The 21,907-nt window shown below is 35.6% G+C and overlaps 1 protein-coding gene across 4 annotated transcripts in view; it reads left to right on the top strand.

Annotated features, from left to right (window-relative positions):
* TBC1D23 (TBC1 domain family member 23) overlaps positions 1 to 21,894 on the top strand; it is a 31,992-nt gene extending 10,098 nt beyond the window's left edge. For 2 of the 4 annotated variants that reach the window (XM_071433565.1, XM_071433561.1), the window contains exons 5-19: positions 769 to 892; positions 3,028 to 3,152; positions 3,266 to 3,309; positions 4,159 to 4,262; positions 5,038 to 5,160; positions 6,114 to 6,206; positions 8,731 to 8,901; positions 9,118 to 9,160; positions 9,939 to 10,045; positions 10,704 to 10,846; positions 12,276 to 12,320; positions 15,281 to 15,369; positions 18,146 to 18,281; positions 18,782 to 18,976; positions 20,124 to 21,894. In XM_071433565.1, the coding sequence (XP_071289666.1) occupies positions 769 to 892; positions 3,028 to 3,152; positions 3,266 to 3,309; positions 4,159 to 4,262; positions 5,038 to 5,160; positions 6,114 to 6,206; positions 8,731 to 8,901; positions 9,118 to 9,160; positions 9,939 to 10,045; positions 10,704 to 10,846; positions 12,276 to 12,320; positions 15,281 to 15,369; positions 18,146 to 18,281; positions 18,782 to 18,976; positions 20,124 to 20,205 (1,624 nt within the window). In that variant the 3' untranslated portion in view covers positions 20,206 to 21,894. The remainder of the gene's footprint in view (positions 1 to 768; positions 893 to 3,027; positions 3,153 to 3,265; positions 3,310 to 4,158; positions 4,263 to 5,037; positions 5,161 to 6,113; positions 6,207 to 8,730; positions 8,902 to 9,117; positions 9,161 to 9,938; positions 10,046 to 10,703; positions 10,847 to 12,275; positions 12,321 to 15,280; positions 15,370 to 18,145; positions 18,282 to 18,781; positions 18,977 to 20,123) is intronic. The other 2 variants (XM_071433564.1, XM_071433563.1) reach the window with 1 other exon arrangement.
* Positions 21,895 to 21,907: the final 13 nt, after the last annotated feature.

Below are 21,907 nucleotides of genomic sequence, written 5' to 3'. Positions count from 1 at the left end.
TCACTAAAGTAAGTTTTTATGAATGTTGGAGCACCATGACACTTCAGCAAGGCTGGATAGTCTGTAATTAAAGATCTTAGTCTGATTGCCCGGAGAGGAGATTCCAGCCTGGCTGATGGCTATGTGCCCAAAATATGAAAAATGCATGTTTATGCATTTTGTATGCAGGAAGCAAGCATTTATCAGTCCTGTCACTTGACTCATCATGTGTCCCTTTCTGCTCTGAAACACTCTTGGGCTCTGTCAGCTGTTTGGGGATAGTGGCAGTATGGCCGCATAACCCTCGTGCTTTCAGCTGTAGAAGGTTTGCAGAGTAGCTGCTATTTGAGCTTCTCTATAGGAATCTAGATGGTGTTTCAATGAGATGTAGACTGTTTCGCGTTTTTTTTCTCCTCAGTGGCAGAATGAAAGACATAGAAAGGCAATTTACAGTAGATCAGTGCATCTCTGCTCCATTGGTACCATACTGGACTTGTTCTGAGATTTAAATCTGTTTTAAATACTTCTGTATTATATAATCTGTCAGCAGTATTGCATTCTGCTGCCTAATTTAATGGGGCTTTCAGTGTGTGTGGATTTTTTGTTGATTTGATTTGCTTGGTTGGTTTTTTGACTCTTTGAGGCAAGTTGACTTCATGATCAGTCCCTGTGAATTAAAAGAGCAATGTACAGGAAATTACATGATCACAGATACTAAAGAATTGCTGCTGTAAGTCTGAAAACTGCAATATTACAGGGGAGTTGATTGTTTTCATTGCTACTTTTTAGGGATTGTTTTATGAAGGGAAGACCCTTTCATCTATTTAGACTGTTGCTTCAGTACCATGAGCCTGAACTCTGCTCCTTTCTTGATACCAAGAAGATGACTCCGGATTCATATGCACTCAACTGGGTAATAAAGTAGGGAAACATAATGAAAAATAAATTATTGTTAAAATTTAAGGACATGTTGTCAGTTTATGGAAGAGTAGTACAAGCAATTAGAACTGCATATATTAAAATAAATTGCATGTTTCAATATAGTGTGGGCTTTTTTTCTTTAGTGTTTAGCATGAGGTATGAGGTCTTGTTAATGTGTTAATGTCACTTTTTTATTGTACTGAGCGAGTCCTTATTGAGCCACTGATACTAGGAACTTCTTGGAGTAAGGAGGAATGAGAGCAGCTGATGTACTCAAAAAGCAAAAAGTTAGTCTTGATTGTGGGCAGCTGTATGTTGTAGGTAAGGGTAACATCAGTCTAACAGGTCTTTTAAAGCTGAAGAATGAATTGTTTTAGAAACCTCCCTGCTAAGGCATATATGTATGTCTTTTAGAATTTAGGCACATATATTTTACAGCTTTTAAAGCATTAGTCATTTCCTCTTCAAAACTGCCTCAGATTATGGGCAGTTACAGAGATTCTCACCTCAATAACTTTTTATAAATTTTGTGTAGCAGAACTACAACAAAATTTTTGTATCAAGGCTACTTAGTATATGCAATACAAAATCATGATACTGTGCTTGCACAGGCAAAGTCTGTAATTTAATAGAGAAGGCTTTGCCCCATGAACTTTTCTAGGTTCTTCTTTCATACTCATTGGCTATGTAAATTTTTTTTCAACCATATGAATTTTCAGTTAAATAAGTGAAAATGAATGAATTATTAAACTGTGAGGTCTGCCTTTGGGGATTTTCTTGTTTGTTCTTTTTTAAGGCTGCTGCCAATTTTAGTATAAAAATGTGTCTAGGAAAAATTTTCACATTCTCAAAATCTGCCTTTTGCCAGTCTCATGAGCCTTCAAAAGAGAAATCAGGTCCTTTTTGTCACTCAATTTCCATTTTTAATAGAATTTTCCTTAGTACATAAAAAAAAATTCTTTGAAGTTGTTTCTTCAAATTTTGAAACCCAATTAGAACAAGAATCTTCTCTCTGAAAGGTGGTAAAGTAAGCTGGTGTAGCTGCCAGTCCTCAACACCATGCTTCCTGGTGTACAATTTTTGGAAAAAATCATAAGTTTCATTTTATATAATGAGATTACAGTAAAATTCTCTATTTCATCTGTGAAAAATCTGTCTATATAGGTGTATTACTAATGCTTAGAAGTATATAAACAACATACTGAGACCTGCCATTGTCATCTTGTTCATGGATGTTTTGTCTTCAGTTGCATTTGAGCCAGAATTGAATAGATCTATCTTTTGCTATAAAACTACACTAGGAAGTGTTGAAATATTCCATGATAGTGTTTTAAAGCTTTTGAAAGCTATAGCTGTGTTGATCCATTTGTGAATGTATGTGGAATTTGTATGCATCAGGGAGTACAGTAAGACCCCAGTGAAGTCAGGTGGTATGCATTTGAGTTAGGTGTGATTGTAAATCTGGCATGTACAGTAAGAAGTTCCTACCTTTTATCTCCTTTGAACTTTGTATATCAGAGAGGATGTATTTTTAAGTGGGAGCATGGGAACAGGCAGAGTTTCTTAAATGGTAATGAAAATTTTCTGATGCTTGCAAATGTTTAATTACTCAGCCATAAAGCATCATAATGTAATGCTAAGTAAATGATGTTGTCAAACTAATGTTTCAACTGTGTTCAATTAGCCCAATTCTGCTGTGGAAAATAAAAATAATTATGTTTGCAGGATCCTTTCAAAGCCCTAATTGCTATGCTATTTGAGTAAATATATTCTCTTATGATTGTCTTGTTGGTATAATTGGTATTTAGCAGTGGCTGTGAGCTAAACAGTACTCCAGCTTGATTGTGTTATCTGTGGTTGAATTTGCAAGGCTGGCAGTGTACAGCCAACTTTGCCTTCACAATAGTCATATTTATTCAAAGATAATCTGTAGTGTTGTGCACTGTTTCCATGAAAGTTGGTTTAGAGGTTAGAACTGTCTTTCAGTACATTGTGCAGATGTAGCCTTTATCATAATTTTGTTGGGTTTATTTTCTTTTAGATACCTTGTATCTCTATTAAAAATGTATTCCTGATATGATTGTTCCTGGTAATTGCTTTTTCTCACATTATGTTCCAAATTTTTAGCTTGGAAGCCTCTTCTCATACTACTGTTCAGCTGAAGTCACTCAGGCAATATGGGATGGATATCTACAACAAGCAGATCCATTCTTTATTTATTTCTTAATGTTGATCATCCTTGTCAATGCAAAGTAAGTGTATAGTTAATTATTTGGGACATTCTTTGCTGACACTGTTTTAATCCAGGTTTGTTTCATTTTGGTTTTACTGACTTAATCTATGCCTGTGACTTTACTGTTTTCAGAGACGTTATCTTAGCACAAGAATCAGATAAAGAAGAAATGATAAGTAAGTACTTCTCTTACATAGCTGCTAGTGAAATATTTACTCTATGCTGTAATCCCCATTTATTACTATTTTTTGTTGCTCAAGTGTTAATTTCCATGTGATTTTTCTCATTTTTTAATCCCTTCACACACTAATTCTTTCTTACTTTTGCTGCCCTCTCCTTGACCTTCTTTCCTTATTCCTTTTAGTGCTCCCACACCTAGTTCTATACTTCAGTTTGAAGTACTGGAAACAATCACCACAAACTGGTCTTTCTAAGCCCAAAGCAACAGATGGCAAATCCTTCTTTAAATCTACTGCACTTGTTGCATTTTCTGGATTGTCTTCATGCACACTTGATTTGAACCTAATTCATTGTTTTTATAGAAAATGCATTAAATTTCAGTGGAAAATTTAAACAACTCTTGCCTTTGTATTTTTTTTACACACATAATACAATGTAATAAATAATCTCTAGTAGTTCAAAATGAGAGTGCTTGGAATTTTGTGTCTTTGCTGTATATGGGTTATCCTGGACAGAGAGCAGTGTTATTGATTAAGTACTCATTTTAGAGGATTCTCATGGTCAGAGCTCTTTAAAAGTAGCTGACTTAGAATTGAAAGCTAAAACTATACAGGTAAAAAATAATTTGCATAGAAGGTTCAAACATCTAGCAAAAAGTATAAGTTTTCTGTGGATAAGGAGTATTTCCTGTATCTTCACTTTTCATCTGGAGAGTGGATCAATATTCATGTTTAGTCAATACACTAGATTGTTATGCCTTATTAAAAATAAGTTCTTTTATGATCTGTGTTGTTTGATTTCTGTGTCTGAAATAGTGTTGCATTTATGTTGTTTGTCTGTCTCAGAATTCTTAGAAACATCACCAGCCAATCTTGATTTAGAGGATATAGAAGATCTCTTCTCTTTGGCACAATATTACTGTAGCAAAACTCCGGCTTCTTTCAGGAAGGTAATAACAGCAATTTTGAAATTCTCTTCTTTTTGGCGAGTGTTTAAGCTCTTGCTGACTGTAACTTTGAATATTTCATTCCAATATTCTTTTTTTAAACATTTTTTTCATGTTGTTACTCTGGTGGTATTTACTGTTAGGATCTTTGAAAGATAAGGTTAACTGATACATGAGAAAAGCTTCCTTGCAATATTCTCACTTCATGACTGATAACCTCATTTTCCAAATGAGGCTTTTGTAAGAACTGATGAAGCTAAACTTCATATTGACACAATTGCATTGTAGTGCACTGCACAGCAGTGCTAGCTGTATTTGCAATAACAAAGAAGAAAAGGTCTCTTACTATAGATAAATCTGTTACCACCTGCACTGTTTTTGCAGCTCTTCCTTAGTCATGATATCTACTTAGTGAATGAATGAAATAAAATATTTGGTAGCCATTGCCCTCAGATTGTATGTACTTCCTCTGATGTGTGTAGACAGATATGGGAAGTTTTCCTGTGGGGGAAAAACAAAACAAACAACTAAAAAACAAATACCAGAGCCACTGCATCATGTTGGCATGGTCAGAGTGGTGAACAAGCATGTTTGTAATGGAAGTGCAGACCTTGCATGATTTTTCAGAAAGAATTTCAGTTGATCAAAAGTTTCATTATTATGTGGACGGGATACGCGTGCATGGAACTTGATGTTTGAGACGGATATAGTTTTATTTTAAACTTTCACACATGAAGACAATGGCTTCACTTAATCTTTTTTTTCCTTGCCTTATTAGGACAACCACAGTCTTTTTGGCAGCAGCTTGCTGGGCCTCAAAGATGATGACACAGACTTGAGCCAGGCTCTCTGTCTAGCAGTTTCTGTGTCCGAGATTCTGCAAGCAAATCAGCAACAAGGAGTCAGTATACTGAATTAACCTTCCCCCCAGCTTTATAGAAAAATGAAAGAATCAATCACTAACCACTAGTTTTAAATGCTAACAGCACAAATGAGTGTTTGCTATTTCAGGAAAAATATTTTTGTCTTCAAGTTTTCTCCCTTGTAAATGACCTGCTGTCTTCACTGCATTTGTGTTGTAGCAAGGAGCATAGGGGAGCTTAAGACAGCTGATTTGAATTTGATGAGTGCGAGCTGAAAGTAGTATCTCACTAATTTGAATTCCTTTCCAAATGAAGCTGCTGTAGAAGAAAATTTAAAGCTCACTACTCATTACCTTTGAGATGAACGCTGTTAAGGAATATTTGTCTTTTGTCAATGAAACGTTTAAATGAAAAAAAAGAAAATTGATTGAACTTGTTTCAGTAGAAGTTAATTGGAGACGTAGATGCAGGGGCTTCACTAGAAATATTTAACACCCATATATGGATCATAATGTAGTTAGATTGAAGTCTTCCTTATTGACTACAGATTTCTTGTTGCAGTTTCCAGGCCCCAGTTTTTGTCATGCATAGTTTGGGTTTTTTTACTCATCCAAATAAAGTTAAGCATCTGTTTATATCCTGTCCAAGGTGGTGGGACATAAACCCATCCTTATGTGCTGTGCTGATTAGTAGTGGACTCTTGGATTGCCTCATACCCACTATGTTTCCTCTCAGTAGAAATTATATAATTGCACGTGGATGATCCTTTCCCATGCACGAGCTGATGTATTAATGGAAAGCTGACACTAGAATACTGCTGGTGGTCTGGTAGCTGTAGACAAAGTTCAGGTTAATCCAATGAAGTAAGATTTTTTTTTTAATAGCTCTTAGCCCCTCTGAGCAGTTCCTGTAGTATTTGAGTTAGTATTAGAATGTAATTTAATTCTGCCAATAATTATGCAATTTTGAAGTTGAAAAATTTCTCTTTCAGGAAGGAGTGAGATTCTTTGTAGTGGATTGTCGTCCTGCAGAGCAATACAATGCTGGGCATTTATCAACAGCATTTCATTTAGACTCGGATTTGGTTTGTATGCTTTTTGTTTCTTTACTGATATTTGAGTTCTGACTGACATAGAAGGGGAGAGAAATGCCTGCCTTGAAAAATGAAGTATTCTTAATTTAGACTTCAGTCTGTGTACTGCAGGGTCTAGCTTTATGATGATAAGACTTTAAAAATTAGCTTCTCTAAAGGAGATGGTAGAACCATCATTTTACTGAGTTTAGTCCTTAATGACATAAGAATTTGGGATTCCAGACTTCCTGTTCTTTGGTTAGGAATGGAAACCCATATAGACTAAAGACTATACATGGAGGAGAAATCTCTTTTTAGCATCCTAATTTCCAGTGAAAAGTGTAATTAATTTTTAAAAAGAACACTTTTTTTCTTTGTCTCTTTTTTTTGCCACAGCCAGTCTTATTACAGTCTGCTTTTACAGGGCATATATCTTGAAAAGGATTTGGTTGCTTCTTTAAAATTTTTGCTGTACAATATGAAAGAGAAAGTGCATTGATTTTGGCACTGAGATATGCTATGAATTAGTAACTTCAGTGAAGATTTTGTACTTTATTTGATTATGAATTCCTAATTGAACGTTCAGTCATATTTTTCTCTGTCCTTTTTTCCCCCCAAAATCACTTCCATTTCAGCAGAGTATTCATCACTTCTGGATTAGCCCTCAGCTATTTTACTTTGAGCAGTCTGTGGAAGCTGCATGGAGTGATTTATTTGAAATTACGTCATAAAAGAATCTATACCTTAGTTAAGTTCAATCCTGCATCTAATATCTTTAGCTCTCTAATTAAAATGATGCATTATTCAGTATTATATGCACATGTGTAAATATAATATTAAATATAATTGCTTAGGAGATAAAAGGGCAGACTGAAGGAGGTTGTAGCAAGGATCTGAAGGAGATTGTAGTAAGATAGGTGTCAGTTTCTTCTCCCAAGTAATGAGCTGTAGGACAAGAGGAAGTGGCTTCATGTTGCTCCAGGGGAAGTTTAGGTTGGATATTAGGAAAAATTTCTTCCCCAAAAGGGTTGTCAAGGATTGGAATGGGCTGCCCAGGGAAAGGGTTGAGTCACCATCCCTGGAGGTATTTATTACTTGCAGACATGGCACTTGGGGATGTGGCTTAACAGTGGAGAGTTGGCAATGTGAGGTTGGAGTCAATGACAAAGGTCTTTTCCAACCTAAATGGTTCTTTGATAGTGTGGCTTTTAACCTGGATCAAAAATAATTTAGAAAAAAACTTTCTCTGTCCTATGTGGGTGTTCTGCTAGTCTTAATTGAATGTCATATTCAGTGTAGTAGAACTAGGCATTTAAAATTTTTAAGTGGTACAAATAGCTGATAGTATATGAAAAAGGAGTCCATGAAAACAAATAATTAGATGTGATCAGTTCATATGTATTTAAATTGAATAATGTATATTGGAATGTATAGTCTTTCATAAACCATGGTGGATGAATGTCACCAGGTTCATCCTTTATTATAAAAGTCAATGCTATGAAAATATTTTAGGGAAAAACCTTTGTGATGAAAAGTCATTAATGGAATTTTCAGTGCATTTTATATTCCTGTATGTGCAAAGTATGCAAAAATTATTGTAAGGAGAGACAATGGGGAGAGAAAGCACTTTGGAATCCACCTCATTTATAGTTAGAGGAAGTAGTGAGATTTAGGACTTGTGTAATAAAGCAGCAGCCTTTATCTCTAGGAAAACCTCAGTTAAAATTCAGCCTTACTTACTGATGGCTAGGTTGTGTACTTTTGACTTTGTCCTTCATAATTTGATCCACTGTACAGACAAAATGATGAGAATCCCTTCTGGCCCCTGCCTGCCCCCCTCAGTCCAGTTACAGATCAGAATTCTTTTATGAGTTTAAAGAAGTACCTTCTCCACAAACACAGGTTAAAATTCTAGCTGTGTTGAGAAAGTCCTTGTTTCTCCATCTCTTTCATGTGGAGCTCACGTTTTTGCATGCATAGTAGCCCTTCTTGTATCCCAGCCTTAGCTTTTTGAGAGTACAAAGAATCACAAATACCTCCTGTATTCTCAATTGTAATTTCTTTTCCCAAATCTTGATAAGTAAACGAGAAAAAGCTTAGTGGGGAGGCAACAAGAGGAAGACTTTACTAGCATCTAGAAATTGTAGGTAGTGTAAAGGGTTTCAAATCTCCAAAGTTTGGATGTGTTGTGCCCAAGCATGTGTAAATATGGAAACCAGTCCCACTGCTGCATTACCAAATCAATGCAGCATGGAAGTTGCAAAGACTTGTTCCACTATTACTTGATGCCTTCAGAAATAAACTAACAAATGTAATCTATGTTTCTTTCCTGGGGTGAGGAAATAAAGGATCATTTACAGTATTCTTTATGTAATGTGAGGTCTCAGTCAGGTTCTGTGTGTGTGACTTGCCCAGTGCTGAGGTTGTCTTGCTTGTGCTCAAGGAATTGTAACCATTCTCAAAGTTTGTCTCCTTTCAGAACTCATCTTAAAATATCTTGGTGTCAAACAGCATTTATTGTTTGTTCATTCCACAGATGCTTCAAAACCCATCAGAATTTGCACAGTCTGTGAAATCCCTGTTAGAAGCACAAAAACAATCTATTGAGTCTGGCTCCATAGCTGGTGGGGAACATCTCTGCTTCATGGGAAGTGGCAGGGAAGAAGAAGACATGTACATGAACATGGTGTTAGCACATTTCTTACAGGTACTATTAAATTGATTTAACAGCTGGGGTAAAGGGTGTCTGCATGTGTCACTGATGATATATGGCAAAACATTTTCTCCCTAAAATCTGAGCTGGTTTTTACATTCCTTGAGTTTACAGTTTTAAGTAAACAAACTAACCCCTGTTTCACTACCATATTTGCCAAACTCATTCCACAGGCTTTTGCTCTGATCAGAATTGTGTTTTCTGTTGCAGAAAAATAAGGAGTATGTAAGCATTGCCAAAGGAGGCTTTATGGGTAAGCTTATTAATAAGGAAATTTGACTTGAAAAATCCTGATACCTTAACACTGTTGATATTTCTGAGACTTCTGCTAAAAACCATCTAAATGAATAGCAACTAGGTCTCATTTGTCAGATTTTTGTTTTGTGTAAGTAAACACAGTGCACTTACACATTTGTGGTTAACTCTTAGGACTTTCCCAAATTTCTGAGTGGTGAAAAATTAATGCAGAAATTGGAGAAATTCCTTCTTCCAGCTTGTCATTCTTGACGCTTTAGCCACTGTTGATTGCAGATTCATATGAAGAAGATGCAGCTTCATAATTACTATTAACTGCTGTTATGATTTCTTAAATCAGGAGTTCATAATTGATAAGTTGATGTTGCTGGAATTAATCAGGCTCTACAACAGTGGTGAGATCAGTGCTACAATATGACATTAATAACAATACAATAGAGACATTATTAATCAATATGTGTGGTGTTGTAAGAGCTGTCTTCAAGATCAAAGCAGTGATTTATTTTTAATTGCTGCTGTACTCTAAATGTTTACTAAAATAGTATATTAGGTAGATAAGTAGGCATTAGATAATTAGATTTTCTTAATGCCTTTATACTACTGAAAGAAAAGCCAAGGATTATTATAGTGACTGCTGAATTTATGGATTTAATTGAATTGTGGGGAAAAAACTGTTACTGATTAGACTATACCCTACTGATTAGGGTATATACAATATTTTCATCAACAGACTAAGTCCAGTGTAATTCTGAATGTTTTTAATGGCCTTTTAACAGCCCTTCAACAGCACTTAGCAGATATCAATGTGGAAGGACCAGAAAATGGATATGGCCACTGGATTGCTAGTACTTCAGGCTCAAGAAATAGCATAAGCTCTGTTGATGTAAGTGAAATTTTAGTGTAAGTGTTCCAGTGCAATGGGAGCCCTAGGTGACATGTGTTTTTTCTTCACATTCCTCATTCTATTCCATAAAGTGCATCATTGCAAGTCATGACTGTTTTCACTTGTGTGTTTAATTTCAAACTATCATCACTGTCTAGTGATAGGTGACCTAAACATTTTTATCCTCTTGAGGGGGGAAGAGTTTGTAGGTAAGAACTTGCTGTAGTCATTCTCCAGCAGAATATATGTAATAGACAACTCTTTCCGTAGCTCTTACTCACTCTGGGAACAAGTTACTATAAAGTGGCATACAATTTCATGGCAAAGCTCAAAATTGTATCTTTTCTACAGCTGATGTATTATGTGTAGAATTTAGCTTTTAATTAAGATGCAATGTATCACTAATAGGATTCTTTTGTCTAGATGTCCATAGCAGAGTGTTCAGTTTGTCATGCTTGCTTTATAGGATGATATTTTCCTCAATATCATTGCTGTTATTTGATAGAATATTAAAGAAATACTCAGTTGTGTAATTGAGGTTCTACTGAGTACCAAAAAGTAAATTTCTCTTTTGTAGTCTGTTTCCTTTTTAATAAATTCATTGAGATGAAATAACATACTTTTATATGATTAATCCTGAAAGGAGTTACTTTTACAGGGTGATTCTCCTAACGGTTCAGGTGATGGAAAAGGAGTGAAATCCCTAGTGAATAAAATGACAGTTGCTTTGAAGACTAAATCTGTGAATGTGAAAGAGAAAGTTATCAGTTTCATTGAAAATACATCTACTCCAGTGGACAGGTGCGTCATTTATATCTCACTGTGCATTAGCTGGGAGAAGTGACTTCCTATTTCATATGGCTGTTTGTAAGTGAGAAAACTGGGCTAATTAGGAAAAAGTTGTTTCCCATATTCAGTTTTTTAATTTTCTACCCCTACCCTCCTCACAATTTTATCATGACCCAGGGAGCCTACTGTGCCCCTTAGTATTGGAAGGCCAGTGTGGGTCCCTTTTGCCTTCAGTGTTTATCTAGAATTTGTCACTTAATTTCACTTCTTTTACTGTGTCAATTTTGTGTTTAGCCTGAAAGTGAAAAATTATTTCACTTTTATTTCCATTCCTCCCCATCCTGACTCTGATGAAATAGATGAGTGATAGTGGGATTCTGGATAGGTTCTTTTGGTTGGTTGGTTTTGTTCTGTTTTGGTATTTTTCATTTCTGCATCTTGGCAATATGAGTTTACCTCTTTTAGAGATCTCGATTTTTTCCAAGTCCTTATGTAAAGCTGCTTTTCAAACTCAGAATCAATGCTTGTTTGGTTTTTGTGTCTTCAGGTACAGCAAGGAATGAGAATGTGCAAGTAGACTGAAGAACACTTTCAAATTTGGAAGTGATCATTCCAAATAATTATCTTAACTAAATACAAGAATAACAGCATTCATCTGTCAGAGCTTTAAATGAAATGCTTGTTGCAGTTCTTTAAATTCCAGCCTTTGAGGTGTGTGTTGAATACTAAGACAGTGGTATTCAGGAATCTCAGAAACCTAGCATTTCTTTGATAGCAGGATTTAAAATACATGCCAAATGATGAGTAATTTTTAATAGTACCTCAGATCATTCCTTCTTTCTGTGTTGGGAAATGTTTTTCTAAAATACTATTATTACTTCTATTTCACCATTAGAGGCAAAAAATTCTTAAATGATGTTTGGTAGCTTTTGCTTTGTGATGAATTAAACTGAATGACTGTGAAGATTTAAACTGAAAGAGGGTAGATTTAGATTAGATATTAGGAAGAAATTCTCTACAGGGTGGTGAGGCCCAGGTTGCCCAGGGAAGCTGTGGTTGCCCCATCCCTGGCAGTGCTCAAGGTCAGGGTGGATGGAGCTTTAAGCAGTGTGGTCTGGTGTAAGGTATCCCTGTGCAGGGCAGGGAGTGGAACAAGTTGGTCTTTAGAGTCCCTTCCAACCCAGGCCATTCTGTGAAATCAAGTAATGCTTATGTGTACACCATAAGTAGCATATGAAATGCATCTTTTAGTAGATTTTTTTGCAAATATTTCTTTACCTTGTGTCCAGCTTTCATGAAGCCTTGTTTTTATTTACAAGCATTCTCCTTGAAGAAGATACATTGCCAATATAGACAATTTCAGCTATTTATCTAGGATCTAGGTTTTTCCTTTACATTTTTTTAATTCTTTTGTTCTGTCCTCTGCCCCAATGTACTGTAGAATACCTTTCAATATTTCCTGGCCAGACAGAGCAAGCCTGGAGCGGTAAGCTTGATAATTAAGCAGTCTAACTAAAACCACCTTTCTTGTACTTAGCATGGCATCACAATGTTTGTAAGCATTGGTTACACTGACAAGATTGCTTGCATATTTTGATATGAATTTAATTTCTTGAAATATATTAAAACTGTTGCTTTTTACAAGCACTGGTCAAGAGACTAAAGGAAGAAAAAAGAATGTATTGGCAGTGCTTTCTTCTCTTAGTTTCTGCTTTGTTATTTCTGTTCTCTCCCTTACTATTGCTTTTTATGGTTTTTTTTTTAACCTGTCATTTCCTATATACATTTTATTAGTAAACTGTACTAGTAGAAGACACCAGGAACAATTACTGAACAAATTATGGCTTAAGGTTTTAACAAGAGAGACTATAATTATGAAAAGTAAACTTTTCATAAAATATAATTAGAATGTAGGTAGATATGACAGGGAACCCATACAGAAATTCTGTCTGGAAGTCTCAAATTTTTATGCATCTTATCAATTGGTGATGGAACATGCTGAAAGAAGCAGACATGCTCATTACTGGGAAAAAAAAACCTGATAAGTAAATATGCTTTGCAATTTTACCTCATCTTGTTCACATAACTACTACATTTCATGCAAATGTGGAGGCCCTTCACATTTGGCTCACATAGAGTGTCTTATAATTATTTCAGAAATAAAAATTGTGACTTGGGTTTTTATAAAATTACTTGTGATAATTGAAGAGCAGCTCATGCATAATCACTTTCAAACTTTGGTTATACTTTAGGAGTTCGGTAGCTGTTGACCCACTTACACTGAAATGCATGAAGGTTAGTGCTGGATGAATTACTGAAAATTTTAAAAGTGGGTTTTCTAGGTTTTTTGACTAATTTTTCTTTCAAGTAGTTTGTACATAATTTGAGCTGGGAGTGCATCACAGAACGCACAGAGTGCACATCCGAATGCATCACAGAAAGGTGTTGTTCATGTGAGAAAAATCAGTAGTAATGCTCTGTAGAGCAATGGGAATGGCCCAGTAGCACATAGTATGTTTTGTTAATTTAGAAATACTTAAGATCATGGGAATTGTACCCTACATTTTGTTGATCTGTTTCTAGAATATGGTAAGGAAGTGTTAAAATACCAAAGTAAATATGGTGATTCTTTGATAACTCAGAGATGCATGAATCTGTATTCGTAACCAAGAAGTTTTGATATTTTGAGATTTTAGTTTGGTGATTTTGTTTATTCCTTTCACTCCTATTGCACATCTTCTTTCATTAAGTAGATGCAAGAATAAATTGGCTCACACTTTATATCTTTAGAGTATTTTCTTAAAATTACAGTTCTAAAAAAAACCTACAATAGTTTATAGTTCTAAAACCTAGAATGGCATTTTTTTCTGTATCAATTCAATTAGATCTACTTTGTGTTTATCACCAGGATGCTTCATTTGGCAGGTTTGCCACCAAAGGACATTGCATTCAATTTGTAACCATGTAATGATGGTCTTCCATGTAAACAGGTTAAAGGGAATCAATTTCTAGTTTAAGATGTTACTAGGCTTTTATAAAGTAGCTTTTTACTCTCTTGTTTACTCTCTTGTCCTGACTAACTTCATTTGATAAACACCAGTGAGATCTGCTTTTAGATCCTCTGCATAATTCAATTTGACATTATTTAAATGTGCTGCTTCTTACTCAATTGATTATGTATTACTAAAGCATATTTACAAAGGCCTCCATATGGAAGCACTGCCCTCTTGAATTGTCAGTGTCATTGATGCTTATTGTCTTAAACACTAATGAGCATGTTATTGTATGTTTATTTTTGTGCCATTGTAGACCACCTTTCTGTTTGTTTGGTTTTTAAACTTTTCCTTATTTTGTTTATATTAGTAAATTTTACCCATAGAAAATGTTTTTTTTTTTTTTCTTTTCTAACTTTCAATTCTATTTTCAGATATCCCTAAGTAATAGCATTAATTTACATGTTACTAAACCTGGTCCCTGTCCTGGAACTGTAGAACCAAATGCTACTTGGTTCTACAGAAGCATTTAAACTGGAGTTTGTGAATGTACTTTAAACAGGAACCAAGGCTTAGAGTTGCTAGGAAACATAAACACACAGTGTGGGAAAGGAGATTATTGAACGGGAGGAAAGGGACAGGCAGGTTTTCTGGTTTTGTTTTGAGTTTTTTAAAACTGCTAAGTGTTGCCAGTTCTGAAGGCTAAAATTATGACCTGTTTGGTTTTTTCAGAAATTGCCTGTATTGTGACTCAGTTGTTTGTTTGTGTCATTTGATATGATCTGTAGAAACAATTTAAATGTGATTTTTGACAACACATGAATATCACACTGGTGCTGGGATTGTAGCAGTAGGAATTCTTTGAGCAAATATTTCAAGATTTGACTCTAGCTGGAAGTAATGAATAGGAAGTCAGGGTTTAGATTACCACACATGGTTTGTAGTAACCCCACAGTGTAGTTCTTAAGGCATTTTGTTATCTTTTGAGGAATTAACCAGAAAAATAAATTTCCAAATATGTTACTTAATAGTCTTTGTTTTTTGCTTTATCTGGCATCCTTGTGAAGTTGCTCTGACTGTCCAGATACGTTTTTGTTTCATGCTAGAAATGTAGTATGTTGTCAGTTTTCAGGTCTCTAATGTGTGTTGCCATTTGAGAAGGTGAGCAGAAGATGGGGTTTTTTTTAAACAGAAGAGCATTTCTTTCGACTTTCTTTGTTACAACAGTCAGCCTCCCAAAGTGACTGAACTATGTGCTTTAACTAACCAAGTTGCTTGGTGGGTCACTCACTTCTTCCTTGCAGGCAGCTTCATGAGAGTCTCTTGTCCTTCTCTGTTGCACAGCTGTGTTTGCATTTTGCCAATATGTTACTGTGGAACTCAGACCATCAGTTTGAAAGTCACTTTTCTTCTCCTGTCTCATGCCTTCTCCTGCCCTTTTCATTGCCAACAGACATGTCAGCAGCAGTGACAGAGTAGGAAAACCCTACCGTGGTGTGAAGCCAGTATTCAGCATCGGAGATGAAGAAGAATATGATACTGGTACAGTAGAAAATTTTTCTTTACCTAGATTAGCTAATTTAGGCAAAATTATTAAATTGGACTAAACCAAACAGTGTATCTTACATCTTTGTCCTGCAATATGATACTTGTCTATTATTGTTGTTCATGTATGTTATGGTAGTGCCTAGGGCTGACCCTCTTCAAATACATAGGAGCAGATTAAATAAAAAGTAATTTGTGGTAAGCACCAAACAGCCAAGAGGAAGAAATTAAAATAAGCAGATTTAGGGGATCTTTTGTCTTTACTTGTTATTTCTGAAGTAAAGGTCTTTTTCAATACTGATCTTGTACGTGTAAGCTGGCAATTGTGCCTTTATTACTCACAACAATAAGCAAAATATAAAAGACCTGGTTTGGCTGGTGTATCTCAGTTTAAATGTCTAGTATTGTCAATTAGTGTAATGATCTGAATTTCTGCAATATAGTTGGAGCTAGATTTTAAATGGCTAATGTGTGCACACCTCTCCAGTGTTTCAGACTTGGCTTTTTAGCGCTGAATCTATTAGTAATTGATTTGTCTCTTGATATGCATGCAGATTGCTGTAGGAAAAAAACCATGCCATTTTTATTTAAATTTTTTATCTCATTGAAAAACTACAGGCAAAATTGGAACACCACACATTTCATAAAGGTTTGTTTGGAGGTTTTTTTGAGAGCAGTTCTAGCGTTAGAATGGTTCCAACCTACTGTTACCCTGGTTTTGCTCTGGTAGTTTTAGTCCACTCCCAATCATCATCTCACAAATAACTCTTCTGTGGCCAAAAGGCATGTTTGGCTTGTGTTGGAGAAACAAGTAACTAGTCTGAGAATCTTTGATACGCAAAAGAAGCAGTTCAGGAAGATTAATGAGAGTCACAGGTTTAAATAACAACAATGACAAACAGTTGATCATCATCTGCAATAAAAATTGTGAAGGGGCAAAGTGAAATTATCAGGCAGAAGCTTTAATACTAACAAGATATTTCTCCACATGCCATGTAATTAAGTTGGCACAGTTCTTTGAGCATCCATAATAGTGTTTTGCAAGGTCTGTGTAGTTTCAGAAAACCAGCTTCTCCAAGACAGATTGTCTAGAACATGTTTTCAGTAATATTTTTTTACTAAGTTCTATTTATTTAATATTTGCTTTTAAAAGCACTATTACACTTTGTAAGTAAGCAGAATCAGAGCAATTGGAGTAAGCAAAGCCGACACATATGAAGTGAAATATATATGATCTTGATACAGAAGAATGCAAAAAGTAAACCTATTTCTGAATAATTGGTTTGTGAAGTTTTAGTGTTTGGGTTTTTTCTGTAGTAAGTAATTGCAGTCAGCTGTAATTATTGCAGCCTGCTCTAGGTGGATCTGCTTGAGCAGGAGGGTTGGACCAGGTGACCTCCAGAGGTCCCTTCTGTCCTCAGCCATTCTGTGGTTCTGTGACCTGAGGGTGGATTGTTGATCCATTTGCTTCAGGTCCATAATGTATTTTTCATTGAAAATGTTTCCCAAAGTGTGTTTCAGATTCTGAATTGCATTGAAGTAAATAGTTTTACAAAGTCTAGGAAACTGGCTTTGAAAAAGGCTCTTTGAAGAGCTGTCCTGAGTTACTTCTGGGAGTAATTTGTATGGAGTTAATATAGCTGAATGTGTTAGATAACTAGGTTGCTTAATTTCTTCTAATGTAGCACCAAAATTACTATGCTAACATAATCATCATCTTTAGAAATAAAAGCAGTATTTTACAACCAAGTAATAACACATGCAGGAGTTTTGGGTGTTTCAGAGATCTGTGCTGAAAATTTTGGGCTGGAGTATGTTCTTAAATATCCTTAAAAAAGGATGTGAAGCAAAGACAACAATTTTTGCTAATGATCCAAAGTTATCTGAGATAGTAAGGACAGATTGAGTCTTTTGCTAATTTGCATGACTGGGTAATAAAGTGGCACATGAAATTCAGTATGAATTTAATGCAAGAAAGACATTAAAAAACCCCCAACCACTTCTAGTTTCAGATCCAGTGGTGCTAGAATGACTTGGCTGTGTCCAGCAGCCGTGGGTTTATAGTAAGTAAGCAGTCATTAACAGTCAGAAAAGCAAATCAAATGCTCAGAAATCTGTGATTCACCCACACATTAAATATTGTGTGTCTTCTGCCCTTGATGTCAGAAACAATGTTTGAACAAGACAAGGTTCAGAGAGGCATAAATAAGGTGAGGAAAGATGTGATATTAGTTTCACAAAAGGCCCAGCTGAATGTTAGAAGTTTTGTTATGTAAGAGAGGCATTTTAAGGGAGGAAAAGTGATCCACAAAAATAATGCCTATCCTTGAAAGGGATCAACAGCTGTTCATTTCTTCTTGTAAAAGAAACTAGAAGCCACAAGAAGAGACTCTCCTGGACTGTAGTTGGCTTGCTTTTGGTACTCCTTGCCAAAAGATATTGGTGGTTTAAATGCAAAGAGTTTATATGGCTTCAAGGAAAGTCTGGACAAGTGACTTTCATTGTGAAAGAAATCCATGAAACTTTACTGCATGGACAAATCAGACCAGCCTAAGATACCCCCTGACCTAAAAATGCTTGTTTGTTGAGAGAAAATTAAGAGAGAAATATCAGATATGCCTTTTTCTTTCTTCCCTCTCAATAATTCTATATGGTTGGTTACACTTGCTTTGAGCCAGTCTAGCTACAGTGGGTTTAAGCAAAATGAAAAGTTGGCTGATGGGTGTGAATTTTTTTTTTTTTTTAATGATTTTACCCCCTCCATTCAAACCAGATGAAATTGACAGCTCCTCGATGTCTGACGATGATCGAAAAGAGGTTGTCAACATCCAAACGTGGATAAATAAACCTGATGTGAAGTACAACTTTCCATGTAATGAAGTAAAAGAAAATGGACATATGTTTCCCAGGTACTGAAATTAAGTTCAGTGAAAACTTCCATCTTGATATACATTCTAAAAAACAAGTGCTGGTCACTTAACTTAGCCTTTATATTAGACTAAGAAATGAAAGTGTGAAACAAACTAGAACAAAGTGTTACTGTATTTGCATTCTTGTATTTGCAGTGCTGTAGAATGGTAATTATGTATAAAACCTGGTGTAAAGTTTTGCTTTGAAGAACAAGGTAGTAAGGAAAATTGAAGGGGGAGAGAGGGGCTGTGCACCAATAATGCTGGGGGCAATGCCATGTTTGTTTTCAGAAAAGGCTGTGCTACAGCACTCAAGGAAATTCTCAAGTCCTTTGTAGAGCTTTCTTCATTGGATATTACGAAAGTATTAATAGATTCTTAGATTTGGTAGCTGTATTATCTAGCTCTCTCCATGTAGTTTAGTCATAGAATTTAAATTTCTAAATAGCTGATATTTAATTCATTAACAAAACTAATTTGTATTTTTCTTTTCCTTCAAGTCATCTCCTAGTAACAGCAACTCATATGTACTGTTTGAGGGAGATTCCATCACGAAAGGGACTGGCTTACATACAGTCTCGACAGGCACTCAACTCTGTAGTCAAAATCACATCCAAGAAGAAACACCCAGAACTGATCACCTTTAAGTATGGAAATAGCAATACTTCAGGCATAGAAATTCTGGCAGTTGAAAGGTAAGCCATCTCAGTAGCAGAGGTGTAAATGGTAATGATATCCAGGGTGCTGTACACTGGGAATCAGGGGTATGCTGTAATTCCTGGAATTGAGTTCAAAATAATAGTTTTTATTCAGGAATATATAAATCAGATGTGAACTAGGGAAAAGATTTGCCAGTAAAACGATGGGTGTTTATCGTTTTACCCAGAAGACCCAGAAGGGAGGAACTGCACCTACAGTTGTTGGGGATGGGATGTGTGCAAGTGTTTTCTTTTTGTAATAGGTCTTAAATAAAAATGAAGTGGACAGTTCTCTGCAGCAAAAGTATGGATTTGTGAAGAGTGGGATTTAACAGTATGGTGGAGTAATTTTTTTTTTGACATCTGACTCATATTCTCTGTGCATTGTGCAAGGAGTCCAGAAGCCTAAATTCAAAACTCTGATTCCCTGAAACCTGATTCCTGGAAGTGACATGTTGCCATGCTCAGTATTTGCATGCTTAAAAGGGGGAAGGGGTCAGATGGAGTGGTGTATCAGGCTTTTTTCACTGGTGTAGCCTGCTGTTCTTGGCAGTATTTTAAGAAGGTTGCTGATACCCGCTGGATGTTTTCTCATCTTCCTTGGAGAATTGTGTGCAGGGGATGCTCTTTTTTCACAAGAGAGGGGAGATGAGTTTCCTACTTAACTAGGGATGTTCTGTGCCTGTTGGCTCCTTGGTTTGTAAGGATAAATTAAAATTTTGCAGAGAACTCTACTGCTTGTTGAATTACTTAATCACCACCTTGCAGACGGAAGCAGATTGATCTAGAGCTACAGGAATTGAAAGAACAAAAAACAAAATACCGCAAAACAAAATCCAAGCAAGGACCTCTATGCTTCAGTCAGACAGTGCTGTCTGTAGAACTCTGGAATGGCCTGACCTATCCTATTGTCAAGTTTCTTTCCAAGATGGCCTGTAAAGTACTCCTCAACAATTCTAAGTTCACAAAGAGAAAGTTTCATAGTATAATCAGGAATTAAATGTTATTTTCTTAGGGTTTTTTTCATTTTAATATATTCCCTTCTTCCCTCCCTCCTAAACAGAGGAAGAATGAAAAGAATTCTGGAATTTATACTCAAAAATTTTATAGTGAATTAATGATGGCTTTTTCTAATTTTTTTAAGGTATTTGATTCCAAATGCAGGTGATGCTACCAAAGCCATAAAACAACAGATCATGAAAGTATTGGATGCCTTGGAGAGTTAATAACTAAAGACTTTGTAGAGACCAGTTTATAAAGAAGAAGCAACCAAGATACTGTATGTGGACACAAGCTGACTGTTTCCCAACTGAATACTAACTTAAGAGAATTTTTCTGTTTGCTGGTGGGAGTGCCTGAGTAGCAGGCTTAAGATAGGGTAAATTATTATCCATTTCTGAACAGGATTTTTGTTTGGTTGGTTTTTTTTTTGTTTGTTTGTTTTGTTTTGTTTTTTTAATTATATTTTTTTTTGTTTTGGAGAAGTGTTTATTATAAAGGTCAGTTTGTTTCTTTTTAATGCAGCCTTAATGGGAGTGATCTGCATCTTTGCAAGAGCAGATGCAGCTGGGTTCATGTTAAGTATGTTAAAAGAATGAAAGACTGTAAGATACAGAGGAGCGATTGAAAGCAATGGTTTTTAAATTATTATCCCTTGTAAATAAAATGTCTCCATTGCCTACAGTCTAGAAATTGGATTTTGCCTACCAGGTAGTATCAAAGACTAATTAAAAATTTAGGTTTTTGAACAGGGCAGGTGTAAATCTTAAAAACACTGTTTTCACATTAAAAATGGTTAAGTTTGGGCTGCAGTTACATGGAAAAAATACAAGAAATTTGTAAAATTAAGGGGTTTTTAAAGTCTTACCAGCTACTAGGCTAAATAACTGGAATTGGTGGTAAAGATTATTTTTAAATACTGAAATTAACTGTAGCTTTTACTACAGGGTTGTGATTTTTTTAATTATGCAAAATTTTACATTTCATAGGTTGAGGCTGTTTCCCTTGTAAAGACGAGTGTGTGCATTGAAATGCATGTTTCATGACAGAATATGGCAGTTGAAAACAAGTTGCCTTGCTCCTCAGAAGCAAAATATCTAAGAACTTTAGATGTTTAAAACCCTTCAGATTCAGCACAAAAGTGAGTACACACTGACCAAAGGTGTGTTCAGCAAGAAGATGAATGCACAGAAAACCAGGGGAGAAATTCCAGTGCTGCCTACCTGTGATAAATGTGTTCTTAACCAGTTACCTTCATTGATTCAAGCATTTGTTTATATTATTTTGAGTAACAATTTCTAAATTAGTAAAGATTTGGGAGATGGCAACTCTATGACTGTTCATCATAAGCTTTCCATTTGTTCAAGAATGGTTCTCTTGTTCAAAGCTCAGTACAGGAATGTTCTTATGGACAAGGCAGAGCATCTTTGTAGACTGATGGGAAATCACCGAAAACTGTGAAATAAAGATAATGGGGATTAGCTTTGCTGCATGAAATCTTCTGAGTACCTGAATCAAAACCTATGATTTGGTACTTCATCAGAAGGTAAAACAAGTTAAACTGACCTTTATAAAAAACAGTTATTCTAAGTTATTTTACTAGGAATCAAGCTAGGGCACCTTAATTCTGGAACTAATTACTTTTTTTTCCTTCTTAGTATCTGAGTAAACACCAATAGAACTTGAACTGTTGAAAATATTTGCATGAAATTGCACCTGGGCCAATGCTCATGTATTTATAGTTTTGCCCAGCAGCTGTTGTATTACATTTTCCTCTTCCTAGTCCCTCCTGAAAATATCCTCAAGAATCTCTGACTCTGTGCCTACTTCAGCAATGAGATTTTTTTCATGTAAAGATGTTTGTGCTACTGTTTATAAACTACAGTTGTAAATAAACCAGTACAATTTGAACATAACTTGTTCTGTCAA

The sequence above is a fragment of the Agelaius tricolor genome, unplaced genomic scaffold (genome assembly GCF_023055355.1).
Source record: "Agelaius tricolor isolate 1412-34295 unplaced genomic scaffold, bAgeTri1.0.p SCAF_9, whole genome shotgun sequence".
NCBI lineage: Eukaryota > Metazoa > Chordata > Aves > Passeriformes > Icteridae > Agelaius > Agelaius tricolor.
Note: the sequence above shows the minus strand (reverse complement) of the source record. Positions and strands in the feature narration are given on the sequence as shown.